The 13,317-nt window shown below is 40.1% G+C and overlaps 1 protein-coding gene across 2 annotated transcripts in view; it reads left to right on the forward strand.

The window, feature by feature from the left end:
* The window catches only part of adgrd1 (adhesion G protein-coupled receptor D1), a 25,192-nt gene extending 12,257 nt beyond the window's left edge, over nt 1–12,935 (forward strand). For both annotated transcript variants that reach the window (XM_029829786.1, XM_011615215.2), the window contains 12 exons: nt 5,960–6,033; nt 6,155–6,278; nt 8,020–8,123; nt 8,198–8,309; nt 8,388–8,541; nt 10,077–10,143; nt 10,347–10,413; nt 10,500–10,591; nt 10,672–10,798; nt 10,876–10,917; nt 11,033–11,125; nt 11,199–12,935. In XM_029829786.1, the coding sequence (XP_029685646.1) occupies nt 5,960–6,033; nt 6,155–6,278; nt 8,020–8,123; nt 8,198–8,309; nt 8,388–8,541; nt 10,077–10,143; nt 10,347–10,413; nt 10,500–10,591; nt 10,672–10,798; nt 10,876–10,917; nt 11,033–11,125; nt 11,199–11,294 (1,152 nt within the window). In that variant the 3' untranslated portion in view covers nt 11,295–12,935. The remainder of the gene's footprint in view (nt 1–5,959; nt 6,034–6,154; nt 6,279–8,019; nt 8,124–8,197; nt 8,310–8,387; nt 8,542–10,076; nt 10,144–10,346; nt 10,414–10,499; nt 10,592–10,671; nt 10,799–10,875; nt 10,918–11,032; nt 11,126–11,198) is intronic.
* The last annotated feature ends 382 nt before the right edge of the window (nt 12,936–13,317 follow it).

A 13,317-nucleotide genomic window follows, 5' to 3' on the forward strand; every position in this document is an offset into this window, starting at 1 on the left:
AGACAGAGCTATTCCATCAGCATCATCATTTCTTAAGTTCAGTGCTGCTAAATACAGTTTTTAGAGGATTTGAGTCTATTAAAAGTGTTGTATAAAGACTGAAAGCTGGATAAAGCAAGAGCTGTAGGTTCACTAAAATGTGAACTTTCTGACAAAATGCTGCTGGAAAGTTTGAAGCTTTTGCGTCACCTTTAATGTGTGAAAGTTGTGTGCACCAATGGTAAAAACTTGTAAAATGATTTGTGAAGCCAGCATAATCTGTGCAGGGCTGATTCACTCTTATTATTTAGTTCGCATCAAATTAACATGGAAGTTCTGCGGTCATACATGGCTTCAATTAAATCAAGTAAAAAAAAAATGGATGTAGGACTTCCCTGAATTGATGAAAAGCATCTTTGTAAATGCTAAATTCAGATTGATTCAGACAGACAGATGCCACATTCTGGATGGAATAGAAAAACAAACAAAAAAAATGTGACAAAAATACACATTACTATGGCAACACTGTGCTTACATAAATAGAAAGAAATAATATAATTATTCTCATTATTTGATGTTGTTATAGCAATTCATTGTTGAAATTAGCCAGAGTTTTTCCTCATGTTATGGAATTGCGTCATATCTGGGTGGACACTGCAGTGAAAATAGGAGTTGATGAAAGTCCTCAAGTTGTTTGTGTTTCAAGTCTAAAGGCTTTGGCCAATAATTTCAAGTTTTTAAGGTTTTTAGCTTAAACCAACAGACTTAATGAATCAATCAATCACAATCACCCTTAGGAAAGAGGCTTGTTGTGTCTGCTAATCTCGGAAGAGCATGGGAAAGAGCTGCATGGGTGGGAAACGAGGAGGGCACTGGTGATACAAAGGACGGGTGGCTTTTTTTTTTTCACATGAATTCTCAACTGTTGTTTGGGTCCCACTTCCTAAATGACTGTAAAAGCTTGAGCGAATTGTTCAGCAGGGCTAACAATAAACAAAGGTTGTGTAACACTTTCTGATTCGCTCTTTGAGACCCTAATCTCTGTGCTGTATCAGTCCTTTCTGCCACAATAGTAATCACTCTTTATGAGCAGTCTTTTTATAACTCACAGCACACACCCAGTGTTGCTGCTGAGGGCAACAGCTCTCCTGTGTTTTCCTTGCTTAGAGTCCCACACCCACTCATATGCCAACAGGCGGACACACACAGGCGGGGTTGGCCAGAACGATGATCAATCACAGATGGAGGTCTGGCTATTGTTATTCCGTTCGTGCAAAAATAGTTAGCGTCTCTCTTTTCAGCTCCTCCCATCGAGCTCCCCTCCAAGCTCGCGACCACCACAGCTGACCACATTCTCAACACAACGGCGCTTAAAGCAACAGATCGCACAATCTTTTCAAATTGCGCCGGGAGCTGCTCAGCCCTGTAAGATCTGTGGGGATCCAGCGTTGCAGAAAAAAGCCAATGAGAAATATCACCCCTTTTTTATTTATCAAAATGTATGTTGGTTACATTTCAGTTTGAGGACCACACTGATACTGGCCAAAAACTGGCATTAAAGCAGCTTGATGATCTTTTCGGAGGCTGCGGTGCAGAACAGAAGCTCATTAGGTATGACAGGACAGTCTTAAAATTCAGTTTAGTTTAACTATAGTGATTTTTTAGGAAGACCTGGTTCCTGAACTTGGACGCTGTGGAAACAAGACAGCTGTGAAGATACTGTATCAGTATAATATAGTCAGATGGTTATGCATCATGTAGCTCCGTTGGTTTAGAGATTTGTTCATTCGGGAAAATTCAAGAAAACTCTCCAGAAACGCCTTCTTCCCTCGTGCCAGGTCCAGTCATACTGCTGGACTGGACTTTTCTTTGCTGAAAAGCAAAAGGCATCGTTAATCGTTAAAATAGGACTTTCTATCATCTTTGCTCAAAATGTTTTAAACTTTTAAACATTTTGGCCAACCACCAGCTTTGGGGTCAACTTTCTGGATTGTTTTAAGGAACTTCAGCAGCAATAACTCCCAGTGTTGTTTAGAGATTTGGATGACATGTTTGATGCAAGGATAAACCAGGGTGGGGGTATGCAGGATGCTGCCGAGGACATCTTATTTTCTTTGAAAATGGAACAAAAGGGCGGCTGAGCCGTACCCTGCCAGGCATGCTGCTACCATAAACACTGAGGTTGTTCCATAGATTTATGCTGGGTACTGTAGCATTACAAGTTTAAGTAGTTTACTTCAGATGGCTTTCCTAATTCAGTCCACATATGCCCCCATCAGAACTCTGTTGCAGTTTATGAATTCATTTATGTTTCCACAAAATGAAGCCAAATACAAGGGAAAGCTTACAGTGTCCAGCGGGACTTGAACACATATAAAGTATTTATGAACAACATCTCCTGGAGTCATTTGAGTTTTGTTCTAAAATGGAAAAAATTGTGCTTTTGTAGTCCCCCAGTACAGTAATGTCTGCAAATGACATTTTGTCAATTGTGGGGACTTAATTGTCCCCAGGTTTCTTCACGCCTCGCCTGTCAACGCATCTGTCTGTTTTCTGTGTCCGCCTCAGAGCTTGAGCGGACACCACAGCTGCACATCTTATTCCATTCCCCTGGTGCCATGATCTCATCCACGGCCAGTGTGTTTTGCTGCATGGCCTCATATTGTTACTACACACACTGAATGCGGATCAACTTAGCATTGACCTCTTCAGTGAAAAGCGCTGTAAGAACATCTGCACTCCATCAGAGACCCAGCGTGATACTTTAATGTATCGACTTGAAGGAGGCTCCACGGGCAGCTTTTCCTCATGCTGTGCTTGGTCTCTGTCAGCCGGTGCAGTAAAGCTGCAACCTGCCCTGAATTGTCTTTCCCAGACATGCTGCAGCAAAGCATTTCCTTCCCTGCCTAAATTTAACTGCAGTTAGTTTACCTTCGAAGAAATGCGGGCCTGGCCTCTTCGCTGCAATGTGTATGCTACCAGGCTGCACCTCAGAAAGCCTTTTTTTACTCTCAGGGTGAAGACGTCCCACTCCACTGAAACAGCAGATGATGGTGAAAGTTCCAGTGATGTGGGCTGCTGGCAGACGAATATTCATCTGAAGCGAATGCTGGCAGCGGTGTACGAGTTACGCTCTGGCTCTCTCGGCTCTCAACTATTTGGGAAATTTGAATAGAAAAGTGGAAGATTGCTCAGTCACTCGCTCATGCCGCCGTTTCACTTTCACTGCTTTTTAAATTTAGCCCAGCCGGAGCCCCTTTTTCAAGCTCTCCGCTCCGTTGCGCCCGTGGCTGCACGCTAATGGCGATCTGCCAGTGTTTGGTGCGACGTGGAGGAGTGTGTCCCTCGCTCACTCAGCTTTTCTGGAGCATTAATCTTGCTCACAAAGTCAAAGTTGAACTCAAACAACTGATCAAACTTTAAGAATGTAGGATATAAAATGAGATTAAATGACCAGTAAATAGCTAATAATAATGCTTGTACATCTATGCAAATGTAGAATATTCTCCTGAGAGAGTAATTAAATATCATACTTTAGGTACTACTGTAATCCATTCCTTTATCTTCTAGATATCGCTGTGGACAAAGCGTCTCCACTCGTGGAGACTCCATGTGGACTGCAAATGTCCCAGTTTTAGCTGTCTTTCTTTAGTTGTTGTGTTATTGTTGATGTATATATATATATATATAAAGGCTGTAAAGGAGGATTTGTGCTGCTTTTTATCTGCCAAGTAATCCTCCGCAACTCTCCTTCAGGCTGCTGCTGTAATAACTGGCTGTCAGGAGTTAATATTTAAATTGGCATGGAGTTTCCTGATGTGTGTGGATTTCTCTGTCAGCATCTGCTGAAGATCGCGCGACCACAGCTTGTCTCAGGCTTCCAGCTCTGCCATTCAAGGGAGGCCTGAAGTCACCAGAGAGGAAAGAGAGGCTTGCAGTTTTAAAAAATTACTGGGTACTGTGTGTCATCTAAGACTGCTGTGAATTGCAGATGAGTATTTATTCTTATCCTCCATCATTTTAGGCAGCAGTCTGAAAGCAGTTATTAAAGTGCAACAGGAGGATCTTGAGAGGGATGCACACAACAGATGGCAAACCTTTTATTAATGATGACTGATTGTGGCTTTCTTGGGTGTGTTGTCATCAGAATACACCATAGGTGACTACAGATGCTTCCTGATTAAAACCTAAATTGTTTTCACTCCCATAAAACGATGGATCAAGTGTCGCTTCTTTCTTACTGGACTGAATTGAGACTAGAATGTGTCCAGAACATCAGCGCTGCCATCTTGTGTCGGTGATGTCATTTGCCATCAGAGTGTTTTGCGCAATCAGCCAACGTGCACAGTAATCAACAAGTCGCGGAAGCACATCCTTAATCTGCTGTCCAGAGACCCATCTTCCAGTCCTGAGCACAGTTAGTTGTCAATTACAACAATATTTCAGAAGAATTTTGATTTTATTCATTATCTTACCAAAGATAATGATATTTATACAACTATAGAAGTAACCAGTAATAGGGAGCATTGACTGTAAACATCTTTCCCGCTCTCTCTAGGCACTATTGTTATAAGTTTGTACATAAAATAGTAGCATAAAATGAAAATCACAAAAAAAATGGCTGATTCATCAGTTGATATTAAAGTCAAGGCTTACTCCACACTGTAGAAATCTGTAAAAGAGCAGAAATAAAAAACAAAGTGAGCAGCTTTAAAACTGTTCTTTCCTGAGTGGTTTACATCTCACTGCTGGCAATAGCATAATAATGCATATGTCTGAGCAAGTCTGGTGCAAATAAGGCCTCTCTCCTCTGGGGCTGGTGTTTGCATTTTATGTTTAATGTGGATAATTAGGCTTCCTTCATTCGTGGTTCAGTCATTGCAGAGAACAAAGTGAACATGTGAAGGACAACCTTGTAGTGTGCAAATTACAGCTTGTCTCTCATCCATCTGCTTCCATTTAGACCCAATTTGAAATGTGAGTGAGGAGCCCACTGAGGAGCACTAAAATGCCACAGTGTTGCCCATCAAAGAGGGCGTATGGCAACATGGCAACACACTCCTGGAACTTGGATCCAACCTGCATTAATGAACTCTATGTATATCTATTATCTCCTAGGCCCTAATAATGATGAATAAGCTGCGTGTGTGTGTGTGGGAGACAGAATGAGAGCAGTGATTTAGTCTCAAAGAGACACAAATGTGCAAGATTGTGCCACGCTCTGTAATATGAATCACTGCACCTCTGGGCCAGGAAACAGAGAGCCTGACTGTCAGCTTCACTCGCTCTCACATTTTCCTGAAGGAAAAAGGCTGCAGATCATCTAATCATATCCTCCTTCAGTCCGCGAGGCTGTAAGAAACGTGGAGAGGTGTGCAGCCGTGCGCTGCACGCCCAAGCAGGCAGAGCACTTTGGCTGGAGTGGTTAGCTCACCATCTCCGGAGACTCCAAAGCACATGCTGAAGAAAGACATGGAAAAAGTGAGTTCTAATCCAATCAGATTCCGGAGGACAGAAGGGTTTCTCACTTTGTGTAATGATCACCGTTAGTGAGTGTCCGGTCTGACCTGCAGTGTGGACTCACTTGTCTGGAGCTCAAGTTTTCCTTCACGGTCATTTATTCACCTGTGCTGCATCTGTATGTTGCATCAAATCAAAGAAAAAAATCCTTGTCAAGGTCACAGAACTCCTAGAAGAATTTCCTGTGAGGGTTTTTGTTGATTACGGAATCCAGTGTAAGAAACACTGATGGAAATTCCAACTCCAAATGTAACAAGGCTTTATTTATTTATTTTTTGTTATTTATATATTGTTATTTTGAGATTTGCAAAATCGAATGTGTTTCTGAATTGTAACCAATGATATGAGGAAAATGGGACCTTTTATAAAGTTTAACCATATAGAAATTAAATTCAAATGTTTGGCAGTATCACACTGGTGATTCAGGGCTCCTCCCTTTTTTCCATATTTCATATTTCAGAATAAAGAACAACAAGATCAATTACTTAATCAGAGCAATAAGGTCTTCCTCTACTGTGGCTTCCTGGACTACAGGTAAGCTCCCATTTCAAATACTCACTCACTCCATTGCACGTTTGATCATTTCACATTTCTTTTCAATTGATTGCCCACCCTCTCGTTTATACGTATATAATGATCGAATGTGTCTTTTCAGCTCCAATGACGGCATCTGGTCCAATGAAGGTTGCGTACGCTCTGAAGGAAACATGACGTATTCTGTGTGCTTGTGCAATCATCTTACCAATTTCGCCATTCTCATGCAAGTGGTGCCTTTAAAGGTACGAGTTTTGGCTGCACTTTTGTTACTTGCTGTCCCAAGTGTTCATGTTTAAATGGATCCCGGCAGCCAGTTGTTTTCAGCTCTGCACCAGTAAACCTTCAGGGAAGTGCAAAACAGTGTTGATATTGTTTTGTGCTGGCCTGTAAAAAAACGGTGTTAACTACCAGCTGGTGAACACGGTGATTACATATTCCTTCAAAAACAAACACCTTTGAAAATGTGCTTATTTTGTTCCAGCTGCTGCAAATTATTGTCCAATTTTAAAACCCTGCACGACTGTGGTAGCTTTTCTGTGTCGAGAGTTGCACAACAGCAGTGGCTTCGCTGCACTATGGACTGTAATACTGGCTGAGGACAGAATATTTAAGCACATGTGGCTCCAAAACATCTAATGCACCTCACAATTTCAGCATAAGATTAGAAAGTAGGTTCTTTCAAAGATGTTTGTTGCGTGCTGTAGATGTGTGTCTGTGTGTGTGTGTGACTTGTGTTAAAAACAGGCTGAAACAAACAATTGACAGCAGGCCAGTGAGTTCTCTCTTCTATATACACCAAAGGCTGATATGAAATAAGTATATTTGCAGAAATATAACTGAACCGGAAGCAACGGTGTACCGCACAGAAACTCTCCAACTGGAAACCATAGTGTGACCGCTGGACACTCAGTTGTGAACAGACCCATACGGTCACTTGTGGTTTTGTACAACAGATTTTGGGAAGACCGAGACTGAGCTGAGTTCCTCTGGGTCAGTGGTCCAGTTCCAGTGGACCACAGATAAAACTGGAGATGAACGACACCGTTCCCGTTTCTCTACATATGCTACATATTCTCTATTTTTAACATGATTGAAATGATTGCAACTTGGTCTGTGTTGTAGCCAAAGAATTCAAACAATATGTGTCTCTGCTCTGCAGGATAGAAAGCTTGGGTAGAAAACAGGAGCTGCTGTATTTAAGGTGTACCAGTGTATTTGATGCTATACTTTGCAGTACCCAGTCTTTAATTAGTGGGCAGGGGAAAACCCACGTATCCTTTTTCTGGTAGGCTGAGACTCCTTCGCCTTGGTAATGACAAGGTGGATGTAAAGACCGTTAATGGTGCCCAGACCCTCAAAATAGCCTGAACTCCAAGAAAACAGGCTTTATCCCACTAACATGCACATATGAAGAGACATAAACATCTCTGTCATCGTTTAGTTTATAGGACAAAGTACAAATTTGCTGACAGTGGTGGGAAGCGTGTTCAGTGTAGGAATTTTAGAGCTTTCATGGAGGTTTTAGGACAATCAGATACATATGTTGCCTTTCAGAATACATCAATGAAAATATTTCGGGTAAAGAATTCATGCTGTTTACAGACAGTTGCAACCAACAGAAAGCCAGTGAACTATAAAACCCAGTGGTGAATTATTCTATATATGGGCATGTGGACATAAAATTCACAGCCGGCCATTATTTTTGAAAAATCACACTAATAAACTGTATGTGAGGTGTATGAGCCCCTTTAGTAAATTAAAGTGACGATAAGCCAGTGAATGTGGGAATTATGATTAAAAAAAATCTATATTTACATGTTCTTTTATAATAATGACACCACCCCCCTGGAATTTTCTGAAGAGTAAAAACAAGTTCACACTGTACTAATATCGCTGCGGTCTTCGTTATGAATCAATGTGGGACATTTGAATCGAATGAAACAGGCTGAACAAACGTTGCTGTGCATGTGTCCGTCTGCATAGCTCACTACCGGCCACCAGGTGGCACTGACAGCCATTGGTTATGTTGGCTGCTCCATCTCCATCTTCTGCCTCGCCATCACTCTGGTCACCTTCGCTGTCTTGTCGTGAGTATCCTCACCTCATCCTCATTTCATTGCACAGTGTTGATGGTACATGCTGCTTTCCTGCCACTCTTCAGCTCCGTGAGCACCATCCGTAACCAGAGATACCACATCCATGCCAACCTCTCCTTCGCCATCCTGGTGGCAGAGATCTTGCTGCTCATCAGTGCGCGCTTTGACCCCGGAACGGTGGGCACAGTTGACACAGGCAGATCTGGCCGATGCTGTTGTTGTTGTAATGTTTACTGATTAATGTTGTCCCATCAGCTTCCCTGTAAGATCATGGCCATCCTGCTTCATTTCTTCTTCCTGAGCGCCTTCGCCTGGATGTTGGTGGAGGGTCTCCACCTCTACAGTATGGTGGTAAAGGTGTTTGGCTCTGAAGGAAGCAAGCACTTCTATTACTACGGTATTGGCTGGGGTAAGTCTGCGCGGAGGTCTTTGGTCCCAAATCATTCTTTTTTGTTTGTTTTAATCAGAAATGACTACTACTAGCAATAATCATCATCATTATTACCATCATCATCATCATCTGGCTGGCCTGCTTTCTGAAATGTGACATTTGAGTTCAGATTTTTTTGAACAGAAAGTCAGAATTTATCGTTCAAACTTATCTCTGTCTATAGATGTAACCCCTATTCCTTCTGTTATCTTTTGTCATGACAAAAAGGTCAACAAGAACACCCAAAAAGCAGAACACTAAGAACTTTGGCCAAGACTGCAGAACAGTCAGAATTAGGTCAAACTGTTTGAAATTCATGTGGTGGTTTTTACATCTAGCAGCAGAGCTGGGTCCTCACAAATATAGTAATAAAAAATCTCGGTTGAAAGGCAGAATCATTACTTTTTTTACTACTAGCAATAAAAATAAGAATAAGAATTTGTGGTTTTGTCTTTGTCTCAGAGGTTAAAAATGTGCAAATGTGCCCATAATCAATCAAATAAGCCTAATTTATGTCACATTCATTTATGCAATTATTTTTCTTTTAACGAGCTGCCTTTCAGCCTTTAAGCATGCCTGTCAACCCCACACCTGCTAAGCTATGAAACTGCTTAAACGACTGATCCAGTTCAGTAAAGCAGTTGTGAGTTACAGTCCGGTGCAGTAATGACTGATCCTCTGCTGATCCTCTGCTGATCCTCTCCTGATCTCCATGGTTGATGACAGATAAGAACAATCTGGAACATCAGTGTGTTGGGATTGGCTGCAGAGGAATGCAGCATCTGCTTCACACGCTGAAGCCATTACTGGAGAAAAAAATCATTTTTTTTATTACTTCCTCTCTTCTGGACAGAGTATTTTTACTGGCAATTTTCCAGTTATATGTTGGACATTTTGACAGGTTCAAGTACAGCTGTTAATAATCTTATTTTATTAAAAATGCCACAAAAAAATCTCTCCTTGTAATTAGATGTGCTGAAAACTTTAAGATATTAAAAAGGGTAATTATTCCTGTGACATTAAACCACTTATTTTTAATATGTGTTTTACACATATTAAAAAACCTGAGGTTTTGCAATATTTGTAGGGACCCAGATCTGCTGCAGGATGTTAAAATACCATATGAATTTGAACCAGTTTGACCTAATTCTGTCTGTTCTGCAGTCTTAGACAAAGTTCTTAGTGTTTTGCTTCATCTTTAAAAAGATGATAGCATGATGGAGGTACATTTGTAGGAGAGACTGAAAGATAAATTCTGACTTTCAGCTTGAAAATTTACACTTGAATGTCACATTTTGGAGTTAGACTTATTTTTATTCTCATTATAATGCTAATTATTACTTTTTTAAATTACTATCTTAAACAAAAGTAAAAGAAGAAGTACCAAAACAGGAAAAGCTGTGTAAACATCAACATCACATCACAGCCAACATTTCCAACAAGCTACACTCTACAAGCTGCAACAATAAACTCTGGTTTTAACCAATCAGCTCATGTGCTGTGTTCATGTGCAGGCTCTCCGTTGCTGATTTGTGTGGTCTCTATGACATCAGCGCTGCACAGCTATGGCGAAGTGGACAAGTAAGTTTGACCTGGGCTGCGCCGAAGCTCAGAGGTATTACATAAGAATGACATCAGCTGTGGATGAAATGCTAACCGCCTGCGTTCAGGCTATGTTGAAAAACTCTGTTAGATGTGTCCTTTTACATTTACAACAAACTTGTTCTCTCTCTCTCTCTCTCTCTCTCTCTCTCTCTCTCTCTCTCTCTCTCTGTCTGTCTCAGTTGCTGGCTGTCACTGAAGAATGGAGCCATCTGGGCCTTTGTGGCACCGGCCATGTTTGTCATTGTGGTGAGGATCTTGCAGGAATTTGGCATCTCAGATTGTTTCCCACAGTCTCTGTCACGAGTCTTTCTAACCCTCTCACTGATTTACAGGTGAACATTGGCATCCTCATATCGGTCACCAGGATTATATCACGGATCGGCGGAGAGAGCTACAAGGTTCACGGAGACACCAACACAGTCAAGTGAGTTTGTTACCGAACGGCACCAAGTTTTTGTTAAAAGTGAAAAGTGTAAATGTGCTTTTGTCTTGATTTGTGTCAAGGTTGACGGCAAAGGCGGTGGCGGTCCTCCTGCCCATACTTGGCATTTCCTGGATCTTTGGCATCCTTGCAGTCAACACACACTCTTTGGTGTTCCTGTATATTTTTGCTATATTCAACTCATTACAAGTAGGTCTTCATGTGCAGGAAAAGTTGCGTGCAAAATCAAAAGAGCTTAAAACCAAACCTTCTGTTTTCCTTTTCAGGGATTCTTTGTCTTCTTGTTTCACTGCCTCCTAAACTCTGAGGTATTCCTCTAAAATCTACTTTTATATTTGGGTTGTAGAGTGTTTATTCTAGCAGACAAAGGTTTCCTTCTATTGTTTGCCTGTTTAACAGTTGCTGTTTCACCTTTTTTTTAAGGTTAGAGCTGCTTTCAAACACAAAACCAAAGTGTGGACTCTTACCAGCAGCTCCATCCGGAACATCAATGTGAAACCGTTTAACTCTGACATTGTAAGAGCTGATTAGCTAAAGGTTACCTAAGTAGAAATAAACTGTCCCTCATAGTTTCCTTCCTGATTTCCAGATGAACGGCAACAAGGAGGGCGGGACCCCCACTAAAATGAACACGTGGGACAAAAGCACCAACTCAGCTAATCGCATCGACCTCTCCGCCGTGTAGAGCTGAAGAACACCTCTTCTGCTGTGGCTGAAAGGTGAACTATGGTTCCCGTCATCGTGGAATTCCAAACACTGGCCAGAAACTCTTCCTCTATATCTGATGCATTCAAGTGAAAATGATACCAAAGGAAGTATTACAGAGCCACACCTTTAAAGGGACAATTTACCTCACAACTGAATCATTTTTATTTCTGGATTTTTATTTTTTTTTAACTTTTGATGTAAGTTGCTGCATTTGGAGATGCATCTCGCTAAGGGAACAGATAGGATAGGAGGAACATGCTCGGAATAACCAGGCAGATTATGGTTAGAGTCGATCAGCTAACTCGTACATTTTCTATTTTAAAGAAGGTTGTGATGTTTCATATCCCCACAACTCAATAACTTAGCCAAAAAGATTAATTAGATAGATATAATGTCAGTACAGCTTACAGGAAAATAAACTTTGATTTGGGGCGGTTTTCTCTAAAGACAAAGACAACCTGATGCTTTAGTGGGTTCCTAAAAACAAAAGGGGGTCTTCTGAGGAATGATGAAGTGTAACATTGCAGAATCCCCCTGGATGTTATGGTCAATTTTCTAATCCTCAATAGTTTATTTATCAGAAAAATGCAATTTTTTTTCTTTTCTTGTCTTTTGTGTTGAGTATTTTTGAAGCTACCGTCAGTGTGGCTTAGAAAATGAAAAAGTTAGTGTCAAATATCAAACCAACAGAACATTTATCATTAATTTATTCAAAAACGAAACGGTATGTATGACATGTTGTTTTAATTCTCACCAGAATCTCTTGAGCTAAAGAGATCATTCTGTTATAAAGACAACAAGCTTATCTTCCCGTGATAACACAGCTTAATACTTATGATTTGACCTTACTAGTTAACTTAAATGTCAGTGGCTTATTAATTTAATCACTACAATATATTTTGTAATAATTTCTGGAGAGTATTTTCCTCAAACACAGAGGTTTGTTTATGTCATCATCCCATTGTCATAAATATTTTATCAGCTGTTATGTGCCTACTAAGTGACCTACATCAAAATATATTTTTCTTGTTAATCTGTATGAAATTCATGAAGATTTTAATTGGTTAAAACAGCTTCAATCATAGGGACAGATCACAGCAAATTCCAACCCATGTAGTTCACAGGAAATTTAGGTATTTATTTATTTTGGGACTGACTCAGGTCAGCTGCAAAATGTTATCATTTATCACCTATTCTTATGTCAAATTCTGTTTGTCGTTTCTCTGTTTTTAAAAGCTTAAGCTGCATTTTGATGAACTTTCAACGACAAACGAGAGCTGAGCTGTCTCACTTTTGTCTCACTCAATTTTTTCATACATTGTTTGTACAGTACAGTACAGTATGGTATAGTTTATACAATAACAGGCCTTGAGTTATTGCTTTTTTAACATACTGTGAGAATGGAAAGATATAAACGGTTTTAAAATGCCATTGATTTTACACTGTATCTATATTAAGTCTTTTAAAGCAGGACTTACTGTAATTCACTTCATTGTTTATGTCCAACTAATGGTTAATTTGATCAATACTTATTTGCCTGTAAAGATAATTGATAGCTGTTTTTTCAAGGTACTATGTTTGTGTTGATCTATATCATAAAATATTTCTGACAAGAAAACAGATTGCTTTTTGTTATTCAATTTTTGGCATGATTAGGACCTCTATAATGATTATTGTTTATTTGATTTCATTATCATTCCTTTATATGAATGGAAACAAACATTGCAGCCTGATAAAGTGTATATAAATATGTTACAGTCTAATAGGGGTCTAAAATACATGCTTTCTCTCACAAAAACCCTAAAAAATATTGCACTATTTCTTCAACTACCGTAAATCAATTTTACTAACTGGTTCCAAAACTACACGTATGTACTGATAGATAGATAGATGTATAGTGCAAAATAATTTAAAAGCAATTCTAAATACATTGAGGAAACTCTTCATAGCAACTAAATAAAATGGCTGAAAAGGTTCTCCTACTGTATTTTGGTGGAAAC

Source organism: Takifugu rubripes, chromosome 21, assembly GCF_901000725.2.
Source record: "Takifugu rubripes chromosome 21, fTakRub1.2, whole genome shotgun sequence".
NCBI lineage: Eukaryota > Metazoa > Chordata > Actinopteri > Tetraodontiformes > Tetraodontidae > Takifugu > Takifugu rubripes.